General features: G+C 38.1%; 2 protein-coding genes across 2 annotated transcripts; both read right to left on the bottom strand.

The window, feature by feature from the left end:
- Positions 1 to 50: 50 nt before the first annotated feature.
- Positions 51 to 2,950, bottom strand: LOC131795219 (uncharacterized). The gene is made up of 2 exons (XM_059112787.2): positions 2,224 to 2,950; positions 51 to 1,305 (listed from the first exon to the last, which is right to left on the bottom strand). The coding sequence occupies exons 1-2, from the start codon at positions 2,836 to 2,838 to the stop codon at positions 1,279 to 1,281; spliced, it is 642 nt and encodes a 213-aa protein (XP_058968770.1). The 5' UTR covers positions 2,839 to 2,950; the 3' UTR covers positions 51 to 1,278.
- A 4,791-nt stretch (positions 2,951 to 7,741) lies between these two features.
- Positions 7,742 to 23,889, bottom strand: LOC131795146 (villin-1-like). The gene is made up of 22 exons (XM_059112721.2): positions 23,745 to 23,889; positions 22,037 to 22,138; positions 21,283 to 21,357; positions 20,484 to 20,543; positions 19,317 to 19,394; positions 18,165 to 18,217; positions 17,850 to 17,952; positions 17,622 to 17,732; positions 17,480 to 17,546; positions 16,885 to 17,008; positions 16,728 to 16,809; positions 16,097 to 16,192; positions 15,703 to 15,865; positions 14,527 to 14,765; positions 14,003 to 14,089; positions 13,500 to 13,571; positions 12,798 to 12,902; positions 12,228 to 12,467; positions 11,377 to 11,586; positions 10,399 to 10,599; positions 10,028 to 10,129; positions 7,742 to 9,160 (listed from the first exon to the last, which is right to left on the bottom strand). Exons 2-22 carry the CDS (start codon positions 22,112 to 22,114, stop codon positions 9,047 to 9,049), a joined length of 2,460 nt encoding a protein of 819 aa, XP_058968704.1. The 5' UTR covers positions 22,115 to 22,138; positions 23,745 to 23,889; the 3' UTR covers positions 7,742 to 9,046.
- Positions 23,890 to 27,116: the final 3,227 nt, after the last annotated feature.

The raw sequence follows: 27,116 nt of genomic DNA, 5'->3' as shown, positions 1-27,116 counted from the left end.
ACTTTACGAAATACTCTTTAATGCATACTCAATTACAATGTCTCTCGTGAGTAAACCATATTGTGCCTAAATAAGCTGTCTTTGAAGTCTTAATTGTTCTTTGAAACAGCTCACTCCGAGAGAATCTTCAAGTGCCACGTTTCAATCTAGTGTCGACGGGAGAAGTCGAAATGACAGTTGCTTTTAAGACAAAAACTTAGCGAAAAATTAACTCCTTAGGAACAAAGCGATCGACCTTTTTTTTCGTAAATGTTTTCAGCTATTTTCAAGTATAACAATGGAAAAAACCGCAAAAAAACAAAAAAAAATTAAAAAGGAAGAGAAAGACTCAAACACGAGGATATAGCAGTCTACGGATAATGCTACGTTTGAAAAAAAGGAAAGTTGTGAACAAAACTGAACAACTGAGCATGAGATAAATTGCGACTCGGAGAATTTATTTACGAAGTCTACATCTGCCAGAAACAACCTAATTGTTAACAAAATTGCTCTGAGCGCAGAAAGCTTTGCATTTGAGAATATAGTCCCTTTTTTTCAGTTTTTGTAACTTCATTTATAATGCGATTAAGTACCAACTTTTGATGTGTATTGAAAATTAATTTTAAATCGATTTCCGTTCCTTTAAATAAAACACAGAAGCCCTTAAAAACAATAAACGTTTTTGGCTGATTATCCAGACTGCAACTGTAGAATATTGGTAATATTGTTAAGTTTGAAATAAGAATTGGCTTTTTGACTAAAATATCTTTAAAGACGAATACAATTTGATGTAAATACTGCGCAAATGGTCAGGGAAGACCGACCAAACTAGAGCTTATGGGCTGACATAAAAAACTTGAATTAAATATTCGAAATTTTCTGTAAGCAACTCAAAGTTAACCATATTTGCAGCTTGTGGTTTACAAATTTTTATTAACTTATCGTTTAATCGTTTACAGCAGTTGAAAGTTGGTCTGTTAGGTAGATAGCGCGAGAATTTTTCGATTAATTGCAAAGACTTTGAGAAGGAAGAAAGACGAAAGTTCTAGAGGTTTACATAAAAAATGAATATGATTCAGCGTTTAACCTACGTTTTGTGTGACAACAGCCTAATACCGGCGCAAATTTTATCGCAAATGGATTGCTTATCTACAAATACAAAAGACGTTTATATAACTATTTGTTTTTCGGATCTTCTTGTACATTCTCAGTAAAGGAATATCACATTATAATCATTTGAAACTAATATGTACTATGTCGCTGCGAAGATGTCTGCAAAATGCGAATGGTGTTCATCTTTTAAATCCTTGTGTTTGAATGACGAACCTGGAGAAAAATTAATAAATCACATTTTAAGATCCATTTTAACCTCTAATAAAAGTTTGCACTATTTCCCAACACGTTGTGGTGTTTCAAACGATGATCGTGTAAACGACATATCGTTCAAAGAGATAATTAATTCATCGAAACATTTCGAGGGCACAAAATAAAGCAACTAAGTCTAGTGCTTGGGTTAAACTGGAAGGAAATGTGGAAAATGGTTTTTGCCTCAAACATTATTTTCTATCGTTAAAAACGAAATTTTCAAGGATTTTTTTTACATCTTAAGAACTGCAAAACTTAACTTCCCTTTTCTTACAACGCAGTTGAAACGAAATTAACTTGAGGTAACATACTCAATTTTTTTTTACGTTTTTCGTGAACAATTCATGTAGGACGGCTTCTTAAACATAAACAAAACATTGAGTCGGGCCAGACGTTAATAAAACAGAGAGTAATTAAAATTTAATTCTTGAAATTCGATTTTGCGTTGCCAGTTAGGTTTTGGAAACAAAAAGAAGAAACGAACCACGTGTGAGTTTAAAAAGGGCTAACGGAAACTAGTGATATTCTCAACTGCACTGGACCTTAATTATTCTACAAACGACTTCATATTTCTGTTTTAATGGCACGCCATCATGGGGCCTGGTTTTGTGGAAGCTCTCGTCAGCAGAAAAATAATGTTGTAGATCTGACAATCTTTGATTGATTTACAGGCAAGCCAAAAATAAGATGGAAATTTCCAAAGGAGGAGATAACGGCGAAGCTAAAGAAGAAGTGCCAGCTTCCGTTTGCTCGTTCTCTTTTAGGCTGTAAAGAAAACATGTTTTTAATGAAGCGAAGCTAGGCATGGGTTGAATGAGTTAAAAGCTATTCGGCTATGGATTAGGGATTTTCGAAGGGCATCGAGGTGCAAGTACTTACATCAATTGGAAGAGGTGTTTTAAAATGAACTGGGTCAACAGCGATTCCCATCATGTTGGTGTTGCGGGGAACAGTGGAGTTTGGCGGCTGGTGATGAGGAGCGCATCTTGAAACAGGCGGCGGCTCCTCGTTCAAGACTTCGTTCAATGCCTTGATGTAATTTATAGCGAGACGAAGAGTAGTGATCTTTGCCATATGTCCGTCGGCAATATAACATGGCAGAGCGTCCCGAAGCGCCTGAAATCCGTTGTTTAAAACACGCATTCGGTCGCGTTCCCGCGCATTCACAAGAAGACGTTTCTTCAAGGAGTTGCGCTGTCGCTTAGCTTTGACGGGCGGAGTGGGGCCAGCTTCCTCTTGCTCAAACTTCGGCAGCGCCGGAACATGAGTGAGAGCTCCTCTCGGACGCAAATTATAGATACCTTTGGCGAAGTCAGAGTCGTTGCCTGTGTCTCCGTCAAATGTGTTGCCATCTGTGAAACAGCCTGTGCTTGTTCCAACCATAATGTTATCTGGTAAAAACGGCGGTGCTTCGCGGCTAACTTGCAAGCTGGTGTGCACGTTTTGATCCATTCGCTGAGCGAAACTGAGCTGGTTTGTGTTTGGGGCAAACATTTGATCTTTATGTGTTAATGGCAACAGAGCACCTGAATTGAACTGAAACGAAACTGTAGCGTGCACCTGAATGTACCTTGGCTTATGGGGTTTAAATACTCTACCAGGCTTTTTTTCCAACTTCCTCCCAAAGTTCGCGCATGATCTGACTATAATTTATTCTGTTGCTATAAAAATGGCAGCGGACAGAGCATTGACTTGCAAATGTTCTAATTCATCCCGCATGTATGGAAGAAAAAAAGTCCATTTTTGAAGAAAATATTTATCTTTAGTAATCCTAACAGTGAGTGGTGAAATAAATTCCCTCTGCATGGAAGCTAATTTTAAGAGATGGTTATTTAAAGCCAGATAAAGAACTCTTGGCATAAACAAAGGCTTTTGTGGTTTACAGTTGTGACGTTCAAAATACGGAGTTATCTTTGTAAACTTATTTCAACACTGATTGCATCTATCTATTGCCGAAAGCCACTTTCTTTAAAGGTAATTAGATGTCGTTTAAATCAACAAGACTTTAATTCCTCGAAACAAAAATCTGCAAAAAAAAATAACTTTTAGTAAGACACGATCTTAACGGAAAAAAGTGAATTAATTTCCACAAAATCAGTCATGAAGCGCCGCAAAATTCGAGTTGGAAAACAGCTGTAACCACATTGGCCATGAAATTTCCTACTTCGCTTTTAATTGCTAAAATGTCATTAAAAGTTGATATACTCGGAGTTCCGTATTAACTTGGTTGAATCGCATGCTGTTTCTAGTAGGAATGGAGTTAATTCTTGCTCTTTATGGAACGCCGATCGTGAACAAGGAAAAATTTTTGACAAACCATTTATAGCACGCCGAAACCTTGGCAAAAACTTCAATAAGTGCCCTTTATTTCGATATCGTAGATTTACACCTGGACATCTAGGAGAACTGGCTTTTTCTTTGTCGAGATCAATACAATATGAATATTGGATGCAAGGATGAGAAGCCGATCGAGGACTGAAAGTCAAAAACATGGAATTGAACCCACGTGTCAGAGGTGTACAAAACGTAACTCTGGCCGGTTGCGAAACAACTCTACAATTTTCTATGGAGAATTTTACAGGACAATTACAAAAAACGCCCCCAATTTAATTTTTGAACAGTTACTGGTTTATCAGATATAGGGTAAAACACCGGAACTGTTGAGATCAAATTTTGATGTGAGGTGTGGAAATTCACACGTTTGAAGGAATGTTTGACATAATACTGGATGTATGCAGGAAAAATCGAAAATTGTTATTAGGGCATGTTACTCTCAAACCCGTGAATTTCTGAAAACGCCGTTAGTGGCTATAACACGCGAAATAAGGCGTAGGTTGCATAATCAATCTTAACCAGTGGCTGAGGAAACTATTACCAGTTTGAGAAATAAAACTAGACCTTTCTAAGGTTGTAAATAATGGAAAATGGGTTGAATGTTTTTGGAGAAAATTTCGAGGCTCGATTTCGATAAAACACTTTGTTATGATTTGATTTAAACTGCGTTAATTCGAAGAGGAGAAGGCATCGGTCTTAAAGTGAGAACTCTCAATCCTTTCTTTGAAGCAAACCCTGTATCTAATGAGCTTTTAGTACAACATAGGAACCAATTGTAATGAAAGTGGGTGAACAACTATCTTGTTTGTACTTGTTTTCGGTACATTTTAACAAATGAGAAGCTTAAAAGGTGTTATCCCGAGAGATTTAATGATTGAAAACAAGAACACATTTTTATTTCGCTTTTAATGCTGTTGTTTTGGTATTTTTTCGATTTCAAACTTTCAGGCTTTTGCGGTGCAAATTTAATGTCCACTTATGTCCACATAAACACCGCGTAGGTTTCTCTGTAGGAGAACTTTTTTTAATACCGATTTAAACATTGGCTTTAATGGAAAACTTCCAGATCACGTTTTTCTCAACAGAGAAAAAAGAGAAAATAAATCCTTGTGGATCAATGGAGCAGGTACCTGAAGGTATAATTGAATTATTTCTGTTATTATAATGTTGTGGAACAAAAGGGGACAGAAATAAACAAAATGTCTTATCTAATTACAAAAAGAAAACGGGTTACACTTGTTTAATTGCCCTAGATCAAAACAAATCCTGAGGAACTTTCCTATCCAGCGATCGACTTTGAAGGTAACATATTTCTCTACCAAAAATATTTCAGTCTCTTGAAACCATCGATCACTCGCGGCTGGGAAAGACACGGGAATAACATGACCTCCCAGCAGGTAACCTGTATTTCCAATATAAAATTTTTCAACCTGCTACAACAGTTTGGGTGAAAAGGTCGCTATGCGAACGTTTTTTCTTGTGATATGATTCAGAATACACTGGTCAGGTGTCATAGTTGAAAACACCGTCACATGAAATCTTGACTGCACGTATGAAGCTCTGCCAAAGGAGGGCACATTTAGACGGCCTTCTTGAATCTATTGTTAACAAAATGGCTAATTTTATGTTAATAGTAAAGCGGTTTGCTTTATTCAGGTTAGGGGAATATCACGATATTCACTTTGATGGAGAGGTAAAAGTGTTCTTTCAGCTTCTCTCTAAAGACAATAAGGGTTAAAAGTGAAGGCCCAATTAACGTGTCAAATTTTTTAAGATCCACACCTACGCCTTTTTAAAAGGCATATGCGTGGGCTTATGTCTGTGTGGAGACAAAAAAAAAAGGCAAGCCTTTTTTTCTCAAGATTCATAACTGTTTCTTAGGTAGGCATTCTGCAAAAATCAGTCATTTTTAGATTTCCTGATAAATGGTACTGAAACACTTTTTTTACGGCTGATCTTATTTTAAATTCTGGTGAAATTGTCGTTTACAAAAGGCAATTTTAGAGACAAAGCTTTTGTGTAATGAGAATGGGTTTTCATCGTTTGTCTCATGATAGAGTCATTTTGGCAGGGTTTTCAATAAAAGTTGGAAACTTTTCGACTGTGCACTTCAATAACCCGCGGGTGTTCAATAGTAAGAGAGTAATTGGAACACTCTGCATTTTAAATGTCAAGTCCACAAAAAAGGCTTAGCGTTTCATAATACTTCACCTACCGGCACAACCACAGCTACTGCACCATATCAAAGCTTTTGTGATTGTGAACACTGTGCATTGGCTAAAAATAGAAAGAACAAATTGTCGGTTTGTACCCTGAGTAACAAATGAAATAGATCCCCATGATTTATTTCTTCTAATTAAAGAAACATGTTTCGCAATGGTCACGAGCGAAAAACAAAGAAAACAAGAAAACTCTTGGTCCACCCACGAAGATTACCACTCCTGCCCGCCGATTTCCCAGTCGAATGCTTTCTCAACCAAGCAGAAGAGTGCTGAGTGGTACACTTCAATCAATCGCAGACAAAACTGTTGTTTAGACAGCGAAGCGTAAGTACTCTTATTTTCAATCCAGTCCCGTACATCATAAATCTCCTCCACCCCACACTCCCCCCCCCCCCTTCCCTCGTCCAATGTTGTTTCTAGACTGTCATTTTTCTTCGGTGTCTTGAGATATTTGCGTGAAAAAGGTGAAATAGCATCATTGAAAGGAGTGGGTGGGGGTGGGGGTTGGGGGGAGTTTCTTCTTTTCAATGCTATTTGGAGAAGTGAAACTGTCTTACGCCGTAAACAAACTGTTTCAACAAGTTTTTTTCTCTTTGCTTGTAGGTTCAAATGCGACAAGACTCTTGTACACACTGCTACGATCAGTATTGTTGAGAGCGAAAAATGTTAAAGTCAAGTTGAACCGCACCGTCAAATTAAGAAATAAATTTTAAATACCTATTTGAGAAAGGCTGGTTTTGGAATAGACGTTGCAAATACGGGTAGAAGAGTAATTACTGATCCTATAGAACAATTCACCTTTTTTGCTAAAAGAATGTTTTGTCTGAAATATTCAGCTAGGAGAGAAAGAGAACAAACGAAATCAGTTATCATTTTTGTCGCCAAGAGGCGAAATAAATCACCAAAACGTAGACAATGACCGGCGAAAGCGCAATTAATTTGTTTTTAATAGTTATGCGATTTTAATCTTGTTTTGACGCACACGTGCTAGCAAAATAGAAACATATTATAAGTACTTTGTTCCTGAACCATGTTTTAATTTTTAGACGTAAAAATTACCCCTAGTTTGACAATGAAAAGATCCCAAGCAGATTTAGTCTCGATCCTCCGCCATATTGGAGAATTCTCGTGTCACGAAATATTTAAAGACGAGCAGTCCCTCCTTTTCCGCAAAGTCCCTTATGCAGGTAAAAAAAAAAATCGATGTTTGCTCACCGCGTAGAGCTCTGGGGGTGAGGCGTACAAAAATTCAAACTCTCTGGTCTAGTCGTAGTTCATAACTTTCGTGTGCCTCACTCTCAGATTTCTGTGCGGCACGATAATAATATTATTTGATTTTTTTTTTTACCTGCGCGACGGATTCGGCGAAAAGAAGGGACAGCTCTTGGTGTAAGTAATCAACAGCTCAGTTATTCAAATGTAGTGGTCATGGTTCCTGGAGCTTTAAAAGGACACGTTCCTACGTTTCCCGACGAATATTTTTCATGTCGGAGATTTCCGATCTTCGTTTTCCACATTCAACGCAACCCCAATACTCGGGTCAAGATCGCTTTTAGTGAAACTATAAACAAGCGCAAAAAAAGAAGAAAATATTGCAAATAAGCTCACTTTATTGGCAAGAATTTGGCTGAGAATATTTAGTATTAGTGCCATTTATTTTTTTAAAAGCGGAGGATGATGGGAAGGCTTGTGGGTGCATGCAGAGAGCTAGTCAGAATCAACTAATTGATTCAACTGTTGACTATACCCAAAGGCTTGACGTATCTAGCTACTCAAGACAAAACCGCTGGGCTTAAAACGTCAGCTCTTGATAAGAATACAAGTGATGATGAGATACGTCCTTTCTTGGCAGAATATTTTATTTCAGAGAAACACAGCTTGTATCGGCAACTTACAGTTGACTATGAACGTTACGTGCTTTAAAATTTGGATGATTCCCTAAGCAGTGAAATACATTATTGAGTAATACATTATTATAAATATACTAAAAGCTACTTGTCAAAATAGCAAAATTCGATTAGGTCGTCGTTCAATGGTGCTGCAGCTTTGTTAAGAAAAGTTCGAAAGTTCTCGGATTTTCCGACTCACACCGATTACGAACAAAGCACGAATACCGAAAGCAACCAAAGCTTGCAACCTCGTTTCTAGGATATCTCTTCACCCTGATCTCAGTAGGAGAGGAGAGGGGAGACTGTGAACGAGGTTACAAAACTTACCCGTTTGGGCTGCGGAGATAAACACGCTACAGCACAAAGGGGGATTGCGTGACAACTCTACACCTACCTAAAGACACACCAACTTTTCATTAAACGTTGTATTGAAGGCCTTGCACGCGCACAGCAATACCAACATATTAAAATTAGAATTGCATTACAGAGCAAAATGCCACTACTTAAGTAAGTCTATAAATTTAGATAAATAGCCTAAGAAATATGTTCTTGTTGATTATTCAAAGCATTTATTCCACATTTAAGAAAAACGTCTAATTTCCCGAAATAATTCTACCTAAGTTTATAAACGGCATTAGTTGTATGGTTTCCCTGTAGGTTTTTAGACCACTTAACACATATGTTAGCAGCCATCAGGTCAAACCAGTTTATCCAGTTTCTCGTTTGACCAGTCTGCTAGTTAGACCTGTTTTTTCTTACGATATTTGCGTTAGTATACTAAATTCCTAAAAATAGTTAATTCGCCAAAAATTATGATGAATACTTGTAAAAACCACGGGATTTAAAACGTTGCGCCCATTCTCATACTAATAATGTACATGAAAAAATTACGCGCTTCTGATTGGTTAAAAACGAGTGCATCCTCATGTAATACGAGTGCAAATTACGAATAGCGCGCGCACATTTTCAAAATTTCGTCTCTCGTAACTTTCTGTGATGTTTTCCATGTACATTATTAACAAGCAATCACATGATTTCTCTTGCAATGTGGTGTAATAAGCACTTGAAAATTTTTCAAGGACTACTCATTGCACTTGCCCTTTGGGCTCGTGCAATTTTGTTGCCTTTGAAAAATTTACTTGTGCCTATTTCCTCCAAATTGCACTCGAAATTATATTATTACCTCTACAAATTGCATTAGTGTGTGAAAATGTTAATATAAATTGAGTTAAATTAGCGGTCGATACTTTTGTTCTTTTAGAACAGATCATTGGTTTTCTTGACTTGGTTCTTCTTCCATTGTGGTACACCTTCCCATTCTTTCTTAGACATTTTGAAAATTTCTTCAAATTTGGCATCCTCCAGATGAAGCTAAAAACAAATAATAATAAATATATAGTTTCACGCAAGCCTAAAAGCGGAGCTCGCATTTTTTTTTCCCCGCACGTCTCTTCAACAAAACTAAAGCCCCAACTACGGATAAAGTGCGTGGTAATATTAATGGTTTTCATTCGTAACTTCTCCGTGTCCGTATAGAGGACTGATTATAAGATAGTGCCCGCGGTACAGTTGGCCGCGCATGCTAAAAGTAGCACCTTGTACGGTCGGTCGTACGGTCGTACATCCAAATTTTTTCGGCTTGATGGGTTACTACTATTTTGTATAACTACGGGGCTACGCTCTGCAAGCTCCGCTATAATTGAAGGAAGTAAATATTGACCATTCAACCCGCAGCGGTGACTAACATGTTAATTCTCCTTACAATTCCGGTACATTGTCCAGCTAAAAAGTGGCGGGAAAAGCAAAACGAAACAGCTGAAAGGTGAGAGCTTCGTAAGCAACCAATTCTCTTGACTAGTTTTCAACGAAATATGTAGCGGATAGAAGGGAGAATCACTCTACAGATCTCGAGAGCTACGACGAAAAAATCAAAAGAAATATCAAGAAGACTACATGAAGCCATTAAGAACTTTCCCACTCATTCCAATGCACGCAGTTCAAAAGGTGTCTCCATCATCTATATTTTGCAAACCGTTATTAGTTATACTCAGAAGAGATACTTTAATTTGAAGAAATAATGTTGTATAAAATCATTTCTTTTTCCTTTGTCTCCGAGAAATAATCCATAATGGCCTTTCCTGACCAACATTCAAATTCCATAACCATTTGAGCCTGCACAACAGGCTTCACTATCTATTTTTTAGATTTTGATAAGGAGAATTTGGACGTTGAACATACCTCTTTCTTAGTAGGGTCTACTTCTTCAGGAAGGTCCTCTCCTTTCTTTTGTAAAACTTCCAAGGGGAAAAATTTCGGCTTGAGTTTCTCGTCCCACTCGGTCTGCAAAAGAAGTGGATATCAACACCTTGCTAACAAAAAGGTTTAACTTTCCGATGAAGAGTCTGCTACTGTTCCTGGCGGCTTGGAAGTCTGCAACTATGCCCATCTGATAAAACTATCTTCAAGGACTTTGCGTGACGACCTACATAACAGTTGGTAACGCAGCTCTTCTCTAAAAAGTTTGCATGACAACCAACAGATCAAGTGGTCACGCAACCATTTTCTCTGAGACTTGCGTGACGATCCTCGCCACTTTTAACAGTGCTTACCAAATGCCACGCGTTATTATCCACTTTCTCATTTTCTTGTTTGACTTGTTTCATCTGTTCTTCGTAACTCATTTTCTTGTTCCACATCTGCGGTTCCCAGGCCACGAAGTAAGATTTGAACCCCACCGGCTCAGCCCCTTGTTTAATCACTGACATCGTCATGTTTGGGACGCGCTGACGAGGATCTGTCTTAACGTATTCCTGAAATTATTACCAAGAACTTTCGTTACAACTTTACTTATTAATTCGGGGAATAAAATTCAACTGCGCCTGCGTGCTTCACATTCTCATAGTGCACGCTAATGACGTGTACTTTTCTTCTCTCTGCGATTGGTCTAGAAAGTTTGTGCTCCTCTATCAACAAATCAGCCTGTAGCTGACGGAACTTTTACTGATCGAAAGTTTAAATTACTGTTTCAAAGATGTTATAGTTAACAGCGTGCGTCTATCGAGATACGAAACACGCAAAGCTTGAAAAACACTTAAATAGCTAGAGCTAGGAGTGTTGCACTTAAACAACTCCCAACACATCTTCCACTTCCTCCGTACCTTATGACAAGGCACAGCCCATGCATGACACAACTTTCAATTTAGAAAACAGTCGAGAAAGTGGGCTAACTCTGTCGACCGTAAATTTTGTCGCACACATTTGATATAATTCATAGTACAAAAAGAGCAATTTTCACTGTGTCAAGTCTATTCTGGGAGTTCATTTGGATTTGCATTGCATACCCTTGTATTTGGTCTGGAAAACTCGCGCGATTTCTCGTTATTAGTTTGGCTTGACCGGTGTGTTAACTTTGGTTCTGGTTTTCCGAAATAATAAGAAAGCGCTCTACTTGTGGGTTTCTGGACAAAATCCTCAAAATAAGGTAGAAAGAGAAGGATGGAAGCATTAAAAGTTGAACATAACTTACAATATTCAGGATGGAAGTGGGTTTCAATATGAAGAAACTCGACTAAGCAAAGTAAGATTACCAGAGCAGTCCTGATAGCATCTTGTTTTTCTTCTCTGCGTGCAGTGGCTCCAACCCATATAAACAGCTGCGACCAGGCATCGAGGATCATGACATCATCTTCCTCTAAATCCTCCTGGCCGAAATCAAAAATTTCTTCGACCATGAACCTGCCACTAGCGTTTGAACAATGGAACAATCGGGGTGGGTAACCGCTGCTCTCTTCCTCGGCCTAAAATATTCCAGGGACGATAAAAAGATACAGTTACGATTCCTCGTAAAGGTTTAACAAGTATGTAGTAGCATGAAGTCCTAGTCTCCTTCGCAGCTGTTCTTTTGGATGTCACGTAAAGATTATTTTGGCGGTTTTGCATGACATTCTACAGAATGGCTGTGATGGAGACCAATGATATCTTAGTCACGCGATGATTCGGAGATTTTGAAAAGTCTGCTCACCACAAGTCACTAAATTTTTGCGATTTATGGGGCAGAAACTTATGGAATTTGATAAAATGAACGTCTCATTAAAACTAAAAGACTTTAAATTATACCGAAAATTAACCTTAACATCAGTAAGCATATTCTCCATACTATTCACCATAAATTTCCTGAAATGCTGACAAGGAGAATTTGTTAAACAATCGAGAGTTGCTTCTGTTGGTGACCATTTCCTTTATTCTCATGACATCAATCTTTGATTCGCGGGTGATATTGTATGGAAACATCAGTCACTTTTAGGGTTCAAAGGGTCAATTCTGAGACGTTTTGCGTGGTTCATCTTTCTTGCGCCTTTGCAAAACAGTTTGCGCATACCAGTTCCACCTTTCGCTTTCCGTATGGTAGACTAAGCAAAAAGAGTGCCTGGATACCTACCCAGCTTTGCTTGGCTGAGCCATAATCAGCTTTTCCTCCTAGCAGGTTCCAGAAGTTGTCACGTTCCTTGCCCTCCATAACTAGATCAGCATCGTCTGACTTCCAAATGAGCCGCACCACCTCTCGGGCACACTCCCGTTCATCACCGATGCTGCCTTTGCCCACCCAGATGAAGCAGTGATGAGGGTTGTGAAGCACGAACACATCACTGCTGTTCAGAGATTGAGCCACCGGGAGAACCTGAATAAAGATCAGACATCTTCGTTTCAATCAGTTTTCATCTCCTCAACCCTTTAGCCATCTTGTTCCTTCTCAGGTATCACATAATAAAGTTAATTTCAATCCATCTTTGCTCCTTCTTGCTTTATTATTGCCTATCACCGAGTGAACATTTTTGTAGTCTCATTTGAGACAAAGGTAATTTTGCCTGGCATAAAAACAAATGATCATTTTGCTTTGAGATATTTGGCGGGAAACTGGTGCGCGGCTGCTCAAATTTGATCCCATTACGCATGCCCGAAATCTGACCACTTTGTTGGTCTTAAGAATCTGACTCTCACCAAAACTTACCTCGACAATCCTAGAATTGTTTCCAGTGACGCGAACCTGAAGGAGGCGAGTATCTGAGGCATTTCCGGAGCTTTCAACGTTTTTGAACCCACTAGCATGGCCACCCTACAGGCAAACAAATAGTCGGGTGTTCAATTCTTGAGCGTTTCACCCCCAAAATCTAAACATCAATTCTCTGCACCACTTGCCATAAACTTCTTAAAACTTAAGCTTTGAGAATTTGGCGTTAACCCTTTTACTCTCACAAAAAAGCAAAAAGGGAATTTCTCCTTGCAATATCAATGAAGTCCTACACGGAAATGTGACGAGAAGAAAGAAAATTGTCAAAGCAATCACAATGGCCGATTAGAAGTAAGGAAAATACCTTTAAGAGCCAATGAGAACTCAAAAGTAAAAACAAACAAGCTGCATAAAGCGCGCGAAAACGCGGACGACCAAGTCATGATAGGTTTTAATTTTGCATCTGATTGGTTGAGAAAGGGGCACGGGTTTTTTTGGACCAATCACAGAGTGAAAAACAATAAAATCCCGGATAACTTTCGACACTCAATTGAAAATTGCTTTGACGAGGAGTTCCTTTTGATCACATCCGGGAGTGATGCGAAGGTGCCATAACCAACTTTCTCTCCGTTGACACAGTGAACAACTATGTTAGACCTCCCTGATACAAATTTTCCTTTTTTTTTAACCTAAAATACTCACTTGGTAGATAATGAGTCGGTGCTTGAAAATCATAAAGAAATGCAACGGTTCCTTTCCTTCACACAACCGAACCTGAGATAATAGTATGCAAGAAAAATTATGAGGGCTTACAACCATGAAACGGTTAAGGATGCATTCAGTAGCACACTAGAATTCCAGACATAACACACTCGAACACCAACGCGATATAACACCGTTTAAAAACATGCGCACTCACAAAGGCGACGCGCACTTTGTCTGTTAGGTCTGTCACTGCAACTTCGTATGATATTAGAGAAAGATATGGATAGCGTTGTCAAATGCTTGAATAAAAAAAAAGAAAATCGTCGCCCACGACGAATCGAACCCCAAGTCTTCACAATTCGAGCCTTGATGTTGTTATCAGAAAACAGAAGAGGCACCACACTATCGAGTTTTCACTTGAACATTGATCTTAAGTGAAATAATAATACTCCTAGCACAGAAGTGAGCGAGAAAATCTATGCCAACGATAAGGTACTAACCTGGTATGGTTCCCCTGAAAACTTGTCATCAAGGGCTATAGCACCGGCTGCAGCAGCTCCTTGTTCATCAGCTGTACTGTCGTTTCCCTGGTTGAAGAATAACAAAACTTTTTCTAATAAATTTGTTTCTTGAGCCCTATCCACCGACAGTACGGATGTTAGGTATTAGTCCTGATTATTAAAATGTGGCATCCTCATAAAGAGCACATACATACCTAGCCTCGAAGCTATTCCCAAAACTAAATTATAACCCCTGTTTCTTAAATGTCTTTTTTTTTTTAGGGAAGCAGAAATGCCTTATTTGGCGCTCCACTCGGCGCACGTGACACTTGCTGCACACGTGACATTTGCTGCGCGCGTGACATTTGCTGCGCGCGTGACATTTGCTGCACACGTGACTTTTGCTTCGCGCGTGACATCAGCTGCTTGCAGTTGGTCTCTTTCTCTCCCATCCATTTCTAACCTCACCCGAACCAAACACCCCTTGCGACGCGCAAAATAATCAAAAGTGATATTACACTCACCAGCCAAAAGTAGATGATGTGCTTTTCCCGGTTGTTCTTCAAGTATGTATACAGAATAACATAACAGTCCCCAGAGTAGAACACACCATGTGATTTTGGTGGTACCTCTTCAAGCTCAAAGCCTTTAATTCGCCAAACCTGTACTGTGCCTGTTCCATCATCAGGAAGAGTGCTGGTCACGGATGCCCTCCTGTCATGCATGGATCTCACTTCAAACTTTGGTCTCTGGTCAAGTTGTTCTGAAAACGCGAGAGTGGTAAAAAACGTGTATTTCTAAAACACCAGCAATGAATTATTAGCGATTGTCTCACAATGTAGTCACTTCCACTGTGGATTCCAAGTGGACCTGTTGGGTGTCAACTTGTGAAACCAAAAAACCAGTGATTATGACCAATTTACCTTGGTGCGTGGATAAGACTAACAGTATACAAACAAAATGTCACTATCTACATCAGAAGCGACAACACTGCGAGACAGATAATCATTATAACTGGCATATTCATCACGATAAATGGCCACAACCTCTCTAAAAACGTTTATTAAAACAGCCTTAACTGATTCTACCCTAAAACAAAAGATATTAGAGGTACAACTGAGAGGTACAATAGCATACAAATAATGAATGTCATTGTGGAGTTTATCCCAGTTGCTGTTTTATGCTACTCCTACCAACTGGCATACTAGTCTATGAAAGGTAACATCCCCACTAATGGATTTCCAGTACACATTCATATTTCACTTTAAATTCCACACTTCACATATAGCACTTCACATATAACACTTCACATGTACCACTTCACTTTTCACATTTCACATGGATGGAGGGAAGTACTTTGAGAGGAAAATTTCTTACTCAAGAACACAATACAATGACTGGGTCAGCACTTGAACCCAGATCTCTCCACCTGGAACTCAGTGTGCTGACCACTTTGGTACCTTGTCTTAAAATGAGACGAAAAAAAAAATAGAACTTAATTCATTCATCATAATGAAGTGGAATTGTGCCCTGATAAACAAACTGTAACCTTTTCCTTATCATTTAGCCAGAATCAAAATCAAAGCTGAAACTCCCTCTGAGCAACAGGCTACATCAGCAGAAGATGGTGAATTATATAAAAACTTAAGGATGGTTCAACAGAACACCATTACTTTAAGTTAGTAATTGGCCTTGCATACCTTTAGACACAACTCCTTTACCAGCTTGAAAGGTCTGTGTCTTTCCAAAAGGTACAACAGGTTCCCATGAAGAAAAATACTGTTTAAACTCAGATGGCTCTAGATCCTCACCAATAATTTTTATGGATGTGTTTGGATTTAAGTTCCTAGCAGATAGAAAACCCTGGCAAAAGAAAGAAGATGGAATTTTATTAGTGTGTTGCATGAAGCTGTGGAAAGGAAACAGTTTCCAATTGGAGGTAAATTTCCTCCATTAAAATGTGCAATTACACATACATCTTTGAGGTCTTTGTTAAACTGATCTCATACCAAATCATCGTAACTAATTTACAGGGAAAGAGGGCAGAATTATCAATCAGATGTTGGGAGTTAAAGGCTTAAAACTGTTACTTACCTGGGCATCCTTGAGAGCTTTATCTTTTTCATTTCTGCTTGATTTTTTCCCAACCCATACGTAGACACCTTGGCCAGTTTCCAAGATGAAGCAATCCTGAAACGCCACAAAAAAATAATTGTTTCAGTTGACTACAGCTTGGAGAAGACAAAATACATGGACAGGCACAGTGATCTGGACAAAGAGCTCAATAGATGACTTTGACTTCTCAGTGGGGTGGTCGGACAATCTAGATCAATTTCAGTATCTGAGTAACTGCCCACCTACCCCTCTCCTGACCCAACAACAGTCAACTGATGACAAGTTAGGGTTAATGTTGGGTTAGGGGAGGGGCAGGTGCACAGTTACTCAGATACTGATATCAATCCCATAACCCTCAGTAAACCTAGAAATCAATTAACACATCATGCACGCATCCAAGAAGGATGGATTGGGAAACAGAGACCATAGAATTCTTCGACTTTTCCTACAATTCTCCTGCTCAGTTATGATACCCCAAGCCATTCTTCGTTCAGATATCAGCAGTTTTAAAGCATATTGTACTATTACCTTACACCAGCCTCTACTTTCATATCAAATGTAATTTATGAAAATCCTGATAAGAATTAACCCAGTCACCATGGAGACTTACATCTGTGTCAAGATCATCAGGCTTCAAGGGTTTACTTCCGGTCTCCTTCATTGTGATATTGCCAGTTTCATCCTCTTTGATCCTGAAATTCAATACAAACACAATGTACCCATCACCTTTGCATAACATTACCTCTCAACAATATTCAACATTTTACCTGTACAAATTAAGTGAGAGGGATGCATCATGTGCCTCATCACTTTCAGCTTCTTTTGTGATAGGAACAATTACTTTTTTTCCAGTTAATTCAAAGAAGAACTCTTCTTCCTCCTCTGGTGTGACTGTGAGAAATGCAATCATTCAAAAATCAAAAGTTATCTGCACTTCAGTTGTATGCTTGTATCACAACATAGAACTACATGAGGTTAGAGTTACCAAAATTAAATAATGATAAAGTAAGATATATAAACCTATTCAAAAAATCTTCTATTGTCCTTTACAATCATTAAGCTAAGGTTAAAACCAGAATCTAAAAATACCAAGATAAATTACACGTAACAAAACAAAAAAGATTCAATTCATGTATCAAAAATAAATGTTAAAAGTAAAAAGCTTCTTTAAACAGGTAAGTCTTTAAAAAAATAGGTATTGATGGAGATTTTCAAAAGCTAAGAGGCAATCCATTCCATTGCCTTGACACTGCAGTACAGAACACTCATGCTCAACAAGTCTTAAATATCAGTACCAATAAAAATAACATCATCATTATTACCACCTTATATTTAACATACAAAATGATAAGAGGCACTCACCAACAATAATAACATCAGCAAGACCTGCACGTTCTTCATCACGTAGTTCACGTGCATACTTTACAGCCTGATATAAAAACAGATATTCCAGTCAGAAATTGAATTATTCTGACACTTCAGAGAAACTTGACAACAAACTTACATTAAAGCTCTCTTTTTTGTTGCTTTCTTTTCCACACCACACATAAATTTTTCTTCCACAGTCAAAAACAAAGCAATCCCCAATGTTCAGCGAATCAATGGTAGCTGGTACCTAACCAATGAAACAATACAAATAAACTAATTTGCAAGAATATGTGGAGCAGCAAGAGGGAGAATTATACTCGGATCTAGGAAGTTAAGGGTTAAATATACACAGAAAGCCACTCACCTGAGAAGCATAAATTTTACGTTTCCCTTTCACTTGCATTAATGCTTTTGTAAACTTTTTCTTTCCTTCTTTGAACCCAGAAGCATGGCCTCCATCCAAAAACCTGTAGAGAGAAAGAAGCAAGGAGAGTCATTTCTATTTACAACATCACCCCGGAATCACACAAATCAGTCTTGAGAATCAAGGAAATGATCACTAACTAAAGTTCTTGATTGTTAAACAAATTCTCCAAGTCACCACCTTAAGAAATGTATAGAGAACAGTGTGGTGAATGTGCATACTAATGTTAGGGTTAAAACTCGAAAGAAGTCATACTTTATCCCATCTTTAAAAAGCCCTTTGAACTTTGAATCTTCATGACCTCCAACCTTAGCAAAAGGGATAAAAAGATTATTTATATTTCATTCTTAAAAAAACAAAGCAAAAAGAAGGGGGGCATTGGGATTTTCAGTTTTGTGGTTTTGGCTATTTTTTAGATTGGTTTTTCGGTTTTTGTGCCAAAAAACTTTGGTTTTTTTGGTTTTGGTGGTTACTGTGGTTTGCAGATTTTCCGTTTTTTAACACTTGGTTTTCGATTTTCGCCAGAAATACTAATGGGTTTTTGGCTTTGATATCCAATGCGGTTTTCCGTTATTCCTATTTGACCTATTTGGGTTCCAATTTGTCTTCCATCTGAGTGGCAATTACACACCTCCACTGATCTCGAATAGCTGCTAAACGCAAATGTTATCGAGAGGAATGCATGACAAACCAACTGAAATGTTGCAAGGATTTCTAGGTAGCCTACGTGTAGCCGTACCCTCCCCCCTCCCCTAGTTGGGGGGGGGGGAGGGGAGGGTACGGCTACACGTAAGGTATGGCTAAGCACGAAAAATTGCCAGAGCTTCTCTATCAATGCCACTTCGAAATTGGAGACCAAGTTACAGGCCACATTTGACTGATTGATTCAACATTCCAGTAGAGTCTCCAAACTTTCAGGTCTTAGTTTGCGAATGGAATTGTTAGATTAGGGATTTTCGATTAAACTTTCCAGAGCTATAGCTTTTTGCAACTGCAAAATTACAATCCTATTGAGGACTTTTGTGCGAATTTCCATAATTAAAGAAGGCTCCATTACCACTGCTGAGTCCATAGAGACCATGCTCGAGGTCCTCGAGAGAGCAGCTGTTAATTTAAGCAGATACTAGAAGATACAAATGCCAAGTCCATGGCATTCATAAATCCTGTAATGAAATTAGTGTAGTTGACTCTGTTTGCTCCACTTGTCACTGCTGTATTGGATCGATCAGGGTTTTAATAACTGGGATGTGAAAATGTATTGGTTTTGACAGTTTTGCAAGTGCTTTTCGGTTTTGTCTGAATTTTTTTTGGTTTCTTGGTTTTGGATGATTTTTTCCGTGGTTTTGCAGTTTCTAATAGGCCCCAATGCCCCCCTCAAAAAGGCAAGCAGACAAATCAAATGCTTACCACTCGATGCTGCACAGGGAAATCACCTAATTCTGTATCAAGTGTCACAGACAGGCTGGCAGCAGCTCCTTGTTCATCCTTAAGAAAGAAACATTTTAATAACATTAACAAATTATCTAGTAAATAATGATGTAAAAACAGCAGATGACTTACTGTATGAACTCAATGGTCTTCATAATAGTAAACACAAATGACACATGTATTATAAGTATTATGCAGGGCGTGAAATTGCGCCTAATACAGGCGCCAATGCGACTAAATTTTTCACTTTGACGACCAAATCCTGAAAGTTAGTTGCCAAATTGGTGACTAGAACGTTTCATCATAACCTTACCAAGAGATATAGTGAATTAAAAAGATTTGCAAAGATAAATCCGCGGCAAACTTCCTCGTTAAGTTTGTTTCCAAAATGTAGCACATGCATCTCGATCAATAACTAGATGCCATCTTGGATTTAGATGAGCCTGAACATTGTATATCATCCATCCTAGTGTCCACTTTGTAGCACGTTAAAGATCTTTTCCCTATCTTAATTTTGGAGGGTCTATCTAGAACGCTGACAGCGTAAAGAAAGTTTTTTTTGTCTTTGATAATGGCGACCAACTTTTTTTTTAATTGGCTACCACTTTGAAGAATTTAGGAGCCAAGTGGCTATCAGAGAAAAAAGTTAATTTCACGCCCTGTTATGTATGCACCGTCCTGTTCTACTTCTGTCTAATTACAAGCACAAAGTGTACACTGTCTAAGCAATCACTTTGAAAATAAATTTGTAGGGGCAGGAAGCTGGAATCAAGGATTGAACCCTCTAGAGGATATGGCATGTTGGTCAAATGAAAAAGGAGAAGAAATTAACTCCCTTATTCCAATTTTGTCATCTAAAGTAACCATACGGCTTTTTTATCAATTCTATCTCGTAATCACTGAACATTGGGAATTTTTAATTCAATTTTTCAAATATTCTGTCGGAGAAAAAGGAGAAAATAAGCTATTCAATCACAGGAATTAGCTTCAAACAACAGTGCTGCCATATCTCAATCAAAAAGTATAATCCCTACACAATGAAAATGTGCTTCAATTATTCTTAGCTTATCAGCACACAGAAAATATTTCCTTTCAAGTTCAAAGCAATCCTATCATCGTGGATGAAGAAATTTTTTTATAGCTCACCTGAGTAGTCTCTGGTCCCAACCAAAAGTAAATATTGGCAGTCTTACCAACAGTTATTGTCTGAAATATAAATTTAAATAACAGTCTGTATACAAAAATATTTTATCACGACAGAAACAATAAATGCATTTTTCTAATAATTATTCAAAACTAGCCTGCATGGCTAATTAACTCTCCATGAATGGTATGTATTCAACAGACAGACAGACACTTTTTGTTAATTTTTAGCCTGAGAGTGATCCTTTCAGGTGCTGATGAAAGCAACCAGTCATTAATAGGAGGGTAATTTGGTTTTATTAACTGAGTTGATAACGCAAATTGGCCTTCGTAAAGAGTTTCTATGCTGACATTTCAACCCCACTCGCTCCGATGAAGGGCTAACACTCGAAAAGTCAGCTTTGGAACTCTCTTCCATGGGCCAATTTATATTATCAACTCAGTTTATAGTACCAAATTACCCTGTTATACTCTCCCACCAATGCAGCACCACAGGTTCTTTACAAATGTACCTATGTTATTCACTTGCCATTGATAGCAGCCTAGTCTGAATCCTTAACCCTTTAACTCCCAAGATCTGATAGTCAATTCTCCCCTCCAGCAACTATATATATTTCCTTTTAAATTAGTTATAGGAATTTGGTGTTAGATCAAGACTTTAACTTCTACTTGATATGTTTGAGGATTTCTCATTACCTGTTTGCCTGATAATGTGTGGATATTGTAAGGAGAAGTTGGATGTTAATCACTTCTAGGAGTTAAAGAGTTATCAAGAAAATCACTATAATGATTGTTGAGATACCTGAAGTATGATGTATGAATCACCCTTGTAAAATTTTCCATAGTCCTTGGGAGAAACTTTAACAGGCTTGAAAAACTGCAACATGAACATTTAAAAAAAATGCAGTATTAAACTAAGAAGAAATCAAGTAAAGACATTAAATAATTTATAAATATATATTCCTTTGCAGGCAAGGAATATATACCATCCTTGTCCCCATTAATAAATAATGTTGTTATGGCTATTGTCAATCTCATCGTTACCATCACCAACATTGTGTCCGTCACCAGAATCATTATTATCAACATCACCCTGTAACAAGTCCTGTAACAAGTCACAAATTTCTAACCAGCCTGAACCACAAGTGTTTAACTCTTAAAACTCAAAAGATGTCTAATGAATAATTTCTTGAATGATATAATTTATATAGATAGATATAATTTCTCAAACAGTAATTTTTTTAGATATATGAATCCTGCACCATTATCACAGAGGTCACAGGTTCAAATCCTATACGTGCCTCAATTTTTTTCAGGTCCTATTTTCAACTACTTGTTTCAGTAGTGTTCTTAGCTGCAAGGATCTCTGAATAATTTCTCCTTACACAACAACTGCTAAATCAACATCTAATGTTAAAACATTAACAACATGGGAATAAAGGAAAAAATTAATGATCTTCAGCTAAAGAAGTCTCCTAATCAATACCCTAGGAAATGTACAGAGAACCATATGGAGAAAAAAAATACCAAAATTAGGGTGTAAAGAAAGAACTAACCTCGATTCTCCATATTTCCAATCCTGGTTTGGATCCTACTCCAGGAAAGGTTCTTTGTCCATTTTCTGCGACTGGCATTTTACAGTTTTAACTGTGAAGTTTCTGTACATCAAAAATAAAATGAATTATAAATATTTAATTCAATAGGAAGCATCGCTCCAACTTAAATCACACTCAAGTCTTTTCTTTCCTTCTCTCACTATAATCCATTGCATTTAAAATTTTCAAAATATTTTCCCTTGTCTCTATAAAAGACAGAGGAAAACCCTTAAAGATGATGTCAACTGTGCTCGGCTTTCCTAGAAATTTTTAAAATTTCCTGCGCAAATAGGTAATGATAACTTTTCAGAAAGTAAGAATGGCTAAGTTAAATTTGATGACACACGATGTGAATCACAAAAATTTTAGAATCTATATTTAAATAGAATATATTACAGAAACTTGGCAACAGAAGAGATTGAGGGAAACGCCAACCCTAATTCATGTGCCCTCTTCAGTCCTAAACCTGTTGCTGTGAGCTTTTTCTTACTAGGCTACAATGATGACAATTTCATACAGAGGAGAAAACTCTGTAATTTTCTAGATGACTTATACAAATATGTAAAATAAAAGCAGTGATCAAATGTCTCAAGAATGCCAAAACAGTGTTCTAGCCACTTCTGTTAATCTTCTAAATCAATTGACAAAAACTTGTAAAGGTGATCAGTACAAGAACATGCATTTTAATAAGGATAATGATTAACTTTTTAATTCCCAGCTGGCGTTAAAACATAATCCTCGTTTTCATCAAGCTTGTGGACCATAAAATATGTATTTACACCTTCAATAATTACAAAATTTCAGCATTGCTTTAATTAGTAGGATGTACTACCATGTAAAAACGCCAAAGAGGGTACAAAATCGGCAAAATGTTCACCCATTCGTCACTTAAAATGCGGAAAAAACGATGGCATATTTAGAAATCAACTCTTACTTTAAAATCCAAGAATTAATTACGATTTTGGAAAGCTATGTTCTCCAAATTTCGAATGCATCATTTTAGGGTTTGTTACAAGGTCAATGAAGGTAATTCAAGGTTCACTGGAATTCGACAAAGAGGTAAATTCGAGAAATTTAAACCCACCAACGGAGAACGAGAAAGCGTAACCACAGACACTATGGCAACGGAGAATATAATAATTACCGATTTGCAAAACTTTGCATGAAGTTAGACGCCATAACATTAAACGAACCGCAAATGCGAGTCTATAAGCCGTGAATTAGCGAATTAAGAATTCATACGGGAAATTTCCTATACAACAAATACATCGATACTCACTAAAAAGGTGTCTTTACAAATATAAACGCTTCTGTGCTTTGCATATAGGCTTAAGTTCCGTTTTCCAGTGATTAAAAATTCAAAAGGATGGCTGCGACTCGAAACCAGCCGACTCAGATCATTCCCACAAATAAAAGCAGCATAAACATCGCAATTCGACGACAATGGCTCGCTCAAAAGTGTACAAACTTGCAAAGCAAATACGTTGAAAACTATAGCAAACATATCACAGTGTGCAGGCATGAAAATCGAGGGTGTCAACTATCGCTGTTGACAAAACGCTAAGAAGGAATTCGCTCAAAATCCTGGAGAAAAGTCTGCCAGGAAATTGCAGTAAAGCAATGTGGCGTTACAGCGATTCGGAAATGACACGCATACCAGCGACTTCACCTTTTTGATGAGCTTTTCAGCGAGGTAACTTCCAGGTCCGAACTTGAGTAGTGCTAATAGAGAGCAATTCAGCTGTAAATAGTCTTCAGACTGAATCTCATATCCGGGACATCGACCCTTATAAGTGGGCGTGAGAAAAATACACGGCGTGCGCTTGTAATAACATATTCGCCCCCACTCCACCCAAACTCCAAAGACAAATTTCGTTGAGGATAAAACCGCGCTAGAGTTAAGTTCATAAATGCAATATTACTCTGTCTAAGTTCTGGACAGTTTAATTACTTAAATTGTGCCCTATTCAGACGCCCAATTCTACCTAATTACATCTAATGTTTTTGATATTGGTGACAAAACCAAAAACATTTTGATGAGCTGACAAACATGTTCAGTAGGGCATGACTAGGCACCCTATGAAGTGAGCAAGTCCGTAACGGGATATTTTTAAAAGTCATTATTTCTATTGTGTGACAATAAAGCTTAGATGACGTAAGGGCAAGAAAAAGCATACTAATATTCTTTCGTCCGATTGTAAGAGTATTCTACACAATTGACCATCGGAAATACGTTATTAAGCCTTTTCATTTGAATATAATAGAAAAGAAATACGCGAACAGAGATTTCGAGAATGTACTATTTCATGAGGTTTTATTTTTCCCATTTTGGCAGATGTAAACAGCAAAGGTCAGAGACATGGAAAATAACTTGTTTTGAATCAGACATAATAAATATTTTATGGTCACCGGAAAAAGAATAACATTTTCCAGTCTGATTGGTTACCCTTGGCCAAGGTTATTTCTCTGATCTGAAATGGAATGTTTATAATGAAGCATATACTGTAAACTTACTTGTAATCTCTTGACAAAGTACAATTGTAAGTATACGGACTTTACTCAGTTCTTGAGCTAAACAATTTGTCTATATCCCAGGCTCTTCATTAAAGAGCAACCCGATGGAAGGCCAAGGCCGCGAGGGAATGGGACCAAGGGGGTAGTAGTCACTAAGTCACTAATAGTCATGAAAACACTAAAACTACAACCCACAAATATTGCAATTTCCATGATCGTAATCTTCCCCGTCGTAACTATCGTTGTCGTTATCGTATGAGAGTGGGACTAAAGAATGTTCCTATTATTCATAATTCCAATGCCTTAGCAGCGGGGAGCTGGAAGAGGCCGCTTTGATTTAACAATGCCCGTATACATAATTTCATTATCTCTTTTCAGCTTATCGGCTGGAAATCTGTAACCCCTACCACTCAGGTACATTAAAAAAATTCAGTAAAATGAAGTCACTAATTTGCGAGCACGTCCTCATTATTATCACTTCGGTACTAGCGTTGCATCGCCTGAGGAAAAGTATGAGGCCTTGGCATGAGCAATGCGAGGCAGCTTTTCTAGACATTTTTAGCATTTCCTGTACAAATAAGTAACGATAACTTTTCAGAAAGTAAGAATGCCTTGGTTAAATTTGATGAATCACAAAATTTCAGAACCTGCATATAAATAGAATTTATCAAAAAAACTTGGTAACAGAAGAGATTGAGAATGTGAACCCCTATTCATGTGCCCTCTTCAGTCCTAAACCTGCTGCTGTTAGCTTCTTCTTCATGGGCTGCAGTTATGACAATTTCATACAGATAAATGTGGTCACTAAGCTGTGAGCTGAGCATGTCCTCATTGCTAGCACTTCGGTCCTAGCGTTGGATTGCCCGAGGGAACGTATGAAGCCTTAAGCATGCGGGCCAGCGAGAAGTTTGCCAGCGGTCTAATACAGAAAATGTCTCATTTATTAGTGCCAGTAACTCCTCACAAATGAGAACAAAATCAACACGATGAAAGATGAAAAATAAACACAAAACAAAATAAAAGCTAAGTAGTAATAATGATAATAATAATAATAATAATAATAATAATAAATCGGCCACCACTGTCGAAAATCCACATTTCGATCCTAATGTCCAAATTCCAAATTTGCATTCTGGTGTTCAAAACTCAAAATCAGCCACAAGTGTTGAAATTCCAAATTTCGACAGTATTGTCCAAAATTCAGAATCGGCCACTTGTGTTCAAAATCCATAATCGGCTTCTAATGTCCAAAATACAAAACTGGCCACAAGAGTCAAAATTCCAAATTTGCGCCTCAGTGTCCAAAAACCAAACTCGGCCACTATTGTTCAAAATCCAAAATCAGCCATTAGTGTCTGCAATACAAAATCAGCCGCTACCGTTCAAATTAAAAATTTCGACTCTCGTGTCCAAAATCCAAAATCGGCCACAAGTGTCCAAATTCCAAATTTGGACCCTAATGTCCAAATCTAAAGTCGGCAACTTTTGTCCAAAATCCAAAATCGGCCACTAGGGTCTAATCTTCAAAATCGCCACTAGGGTCCAAAATCCAAATTCCAAAATTGGCCACGAGTGTCCAAAATCCAAAATCAGCCACTAGGGTCCAAAATAAAAAATAGGCCACTCGGGTCCAAAATCCAAAATCGGCCATGAGTATCCAAAATCTAGAATCGGCCATAAGGGTCCAAAAGCCAAAATCCAAAATTGGCCACTAGTGTCCAGAATCCGGAATCGGCCACTAGGCTCCAAAAGCCAAATCGGCCACTAGGGTCCAAAATCCAAAATCGGCCACGAGTGTCAAAAATCCAAAATCGGCCACTAGGCTCCAAAATCCAAAATCCACCACTCGTATGCAAAATCCAAAATCGGCCACTAGGCTCCAAAATCCAAAATAGGCCACTAAGGTCCAAAATCCAAAATCGGCCACTGGGGTCCAAAATCCAAAATCGGCCACTAGTGTCCACAATCCATAATCGGCCACTAGTGTCTAAAATCCGGAATCGGCCACTAGGTCCAAAATTGGCCATTAGGGTCCAAATTCCAACATCGGCCACTGGTGTCCAAAATCTTAAATCGGCCACTAGAGTCTAGAATCCAAGATCCAAAATCGGCCTTTAAGGTCCAAAATCCAAAATCGGCCACTAGGGTCCAAAATCCAAAATCGGTCATTAGTGTCCAAAATCCACAATCGGCCACTAGTGTCGTACACACAGAATCAGCCACTAGTGTTTAAAATCCAAAATTACCCACTTGAATCTAAAATCCAAATTCAGCCACTACTGTCGACAATTGGGAATCGGCCACTTGGGTCTAATCTTCAAATCGGCAAGTAGGGTCCAAAATCCAAAATCGGCCACTAGGGTCCATAATCCAGAATTGGCCATTAGAGTCCAAAATCCAGAATCGGCCACTAGTGTCCAAGATTTTAAATCGGTCACCAGTGTCCAAAATCCAAAATCGGTCCCTAGTGTCCAAAACCCAAAATCGGCCACTAATATCCAAAATTCAAAATCGGCCACCAGGGTTC

The sequence above is a fragment of the Pocillopora verrucosa genome, chromosome 13 (genome assembly GCF_036669915.1).
Source record: "Pocillopora verrucosa isolate sample1 chromosome 13, ASM3666991v2, whole genome shotgun sequence".
Lineage (NCBI taxonomy): Eukaryota > Metazoa > Cnidaria > Anthozoa > Scleractinia > Pocilloporidae > Pocillopora > Pocillopora verrucosa.
This window is presented reverse-complemented; position numbering and strand designations above follow the sequence as displayed.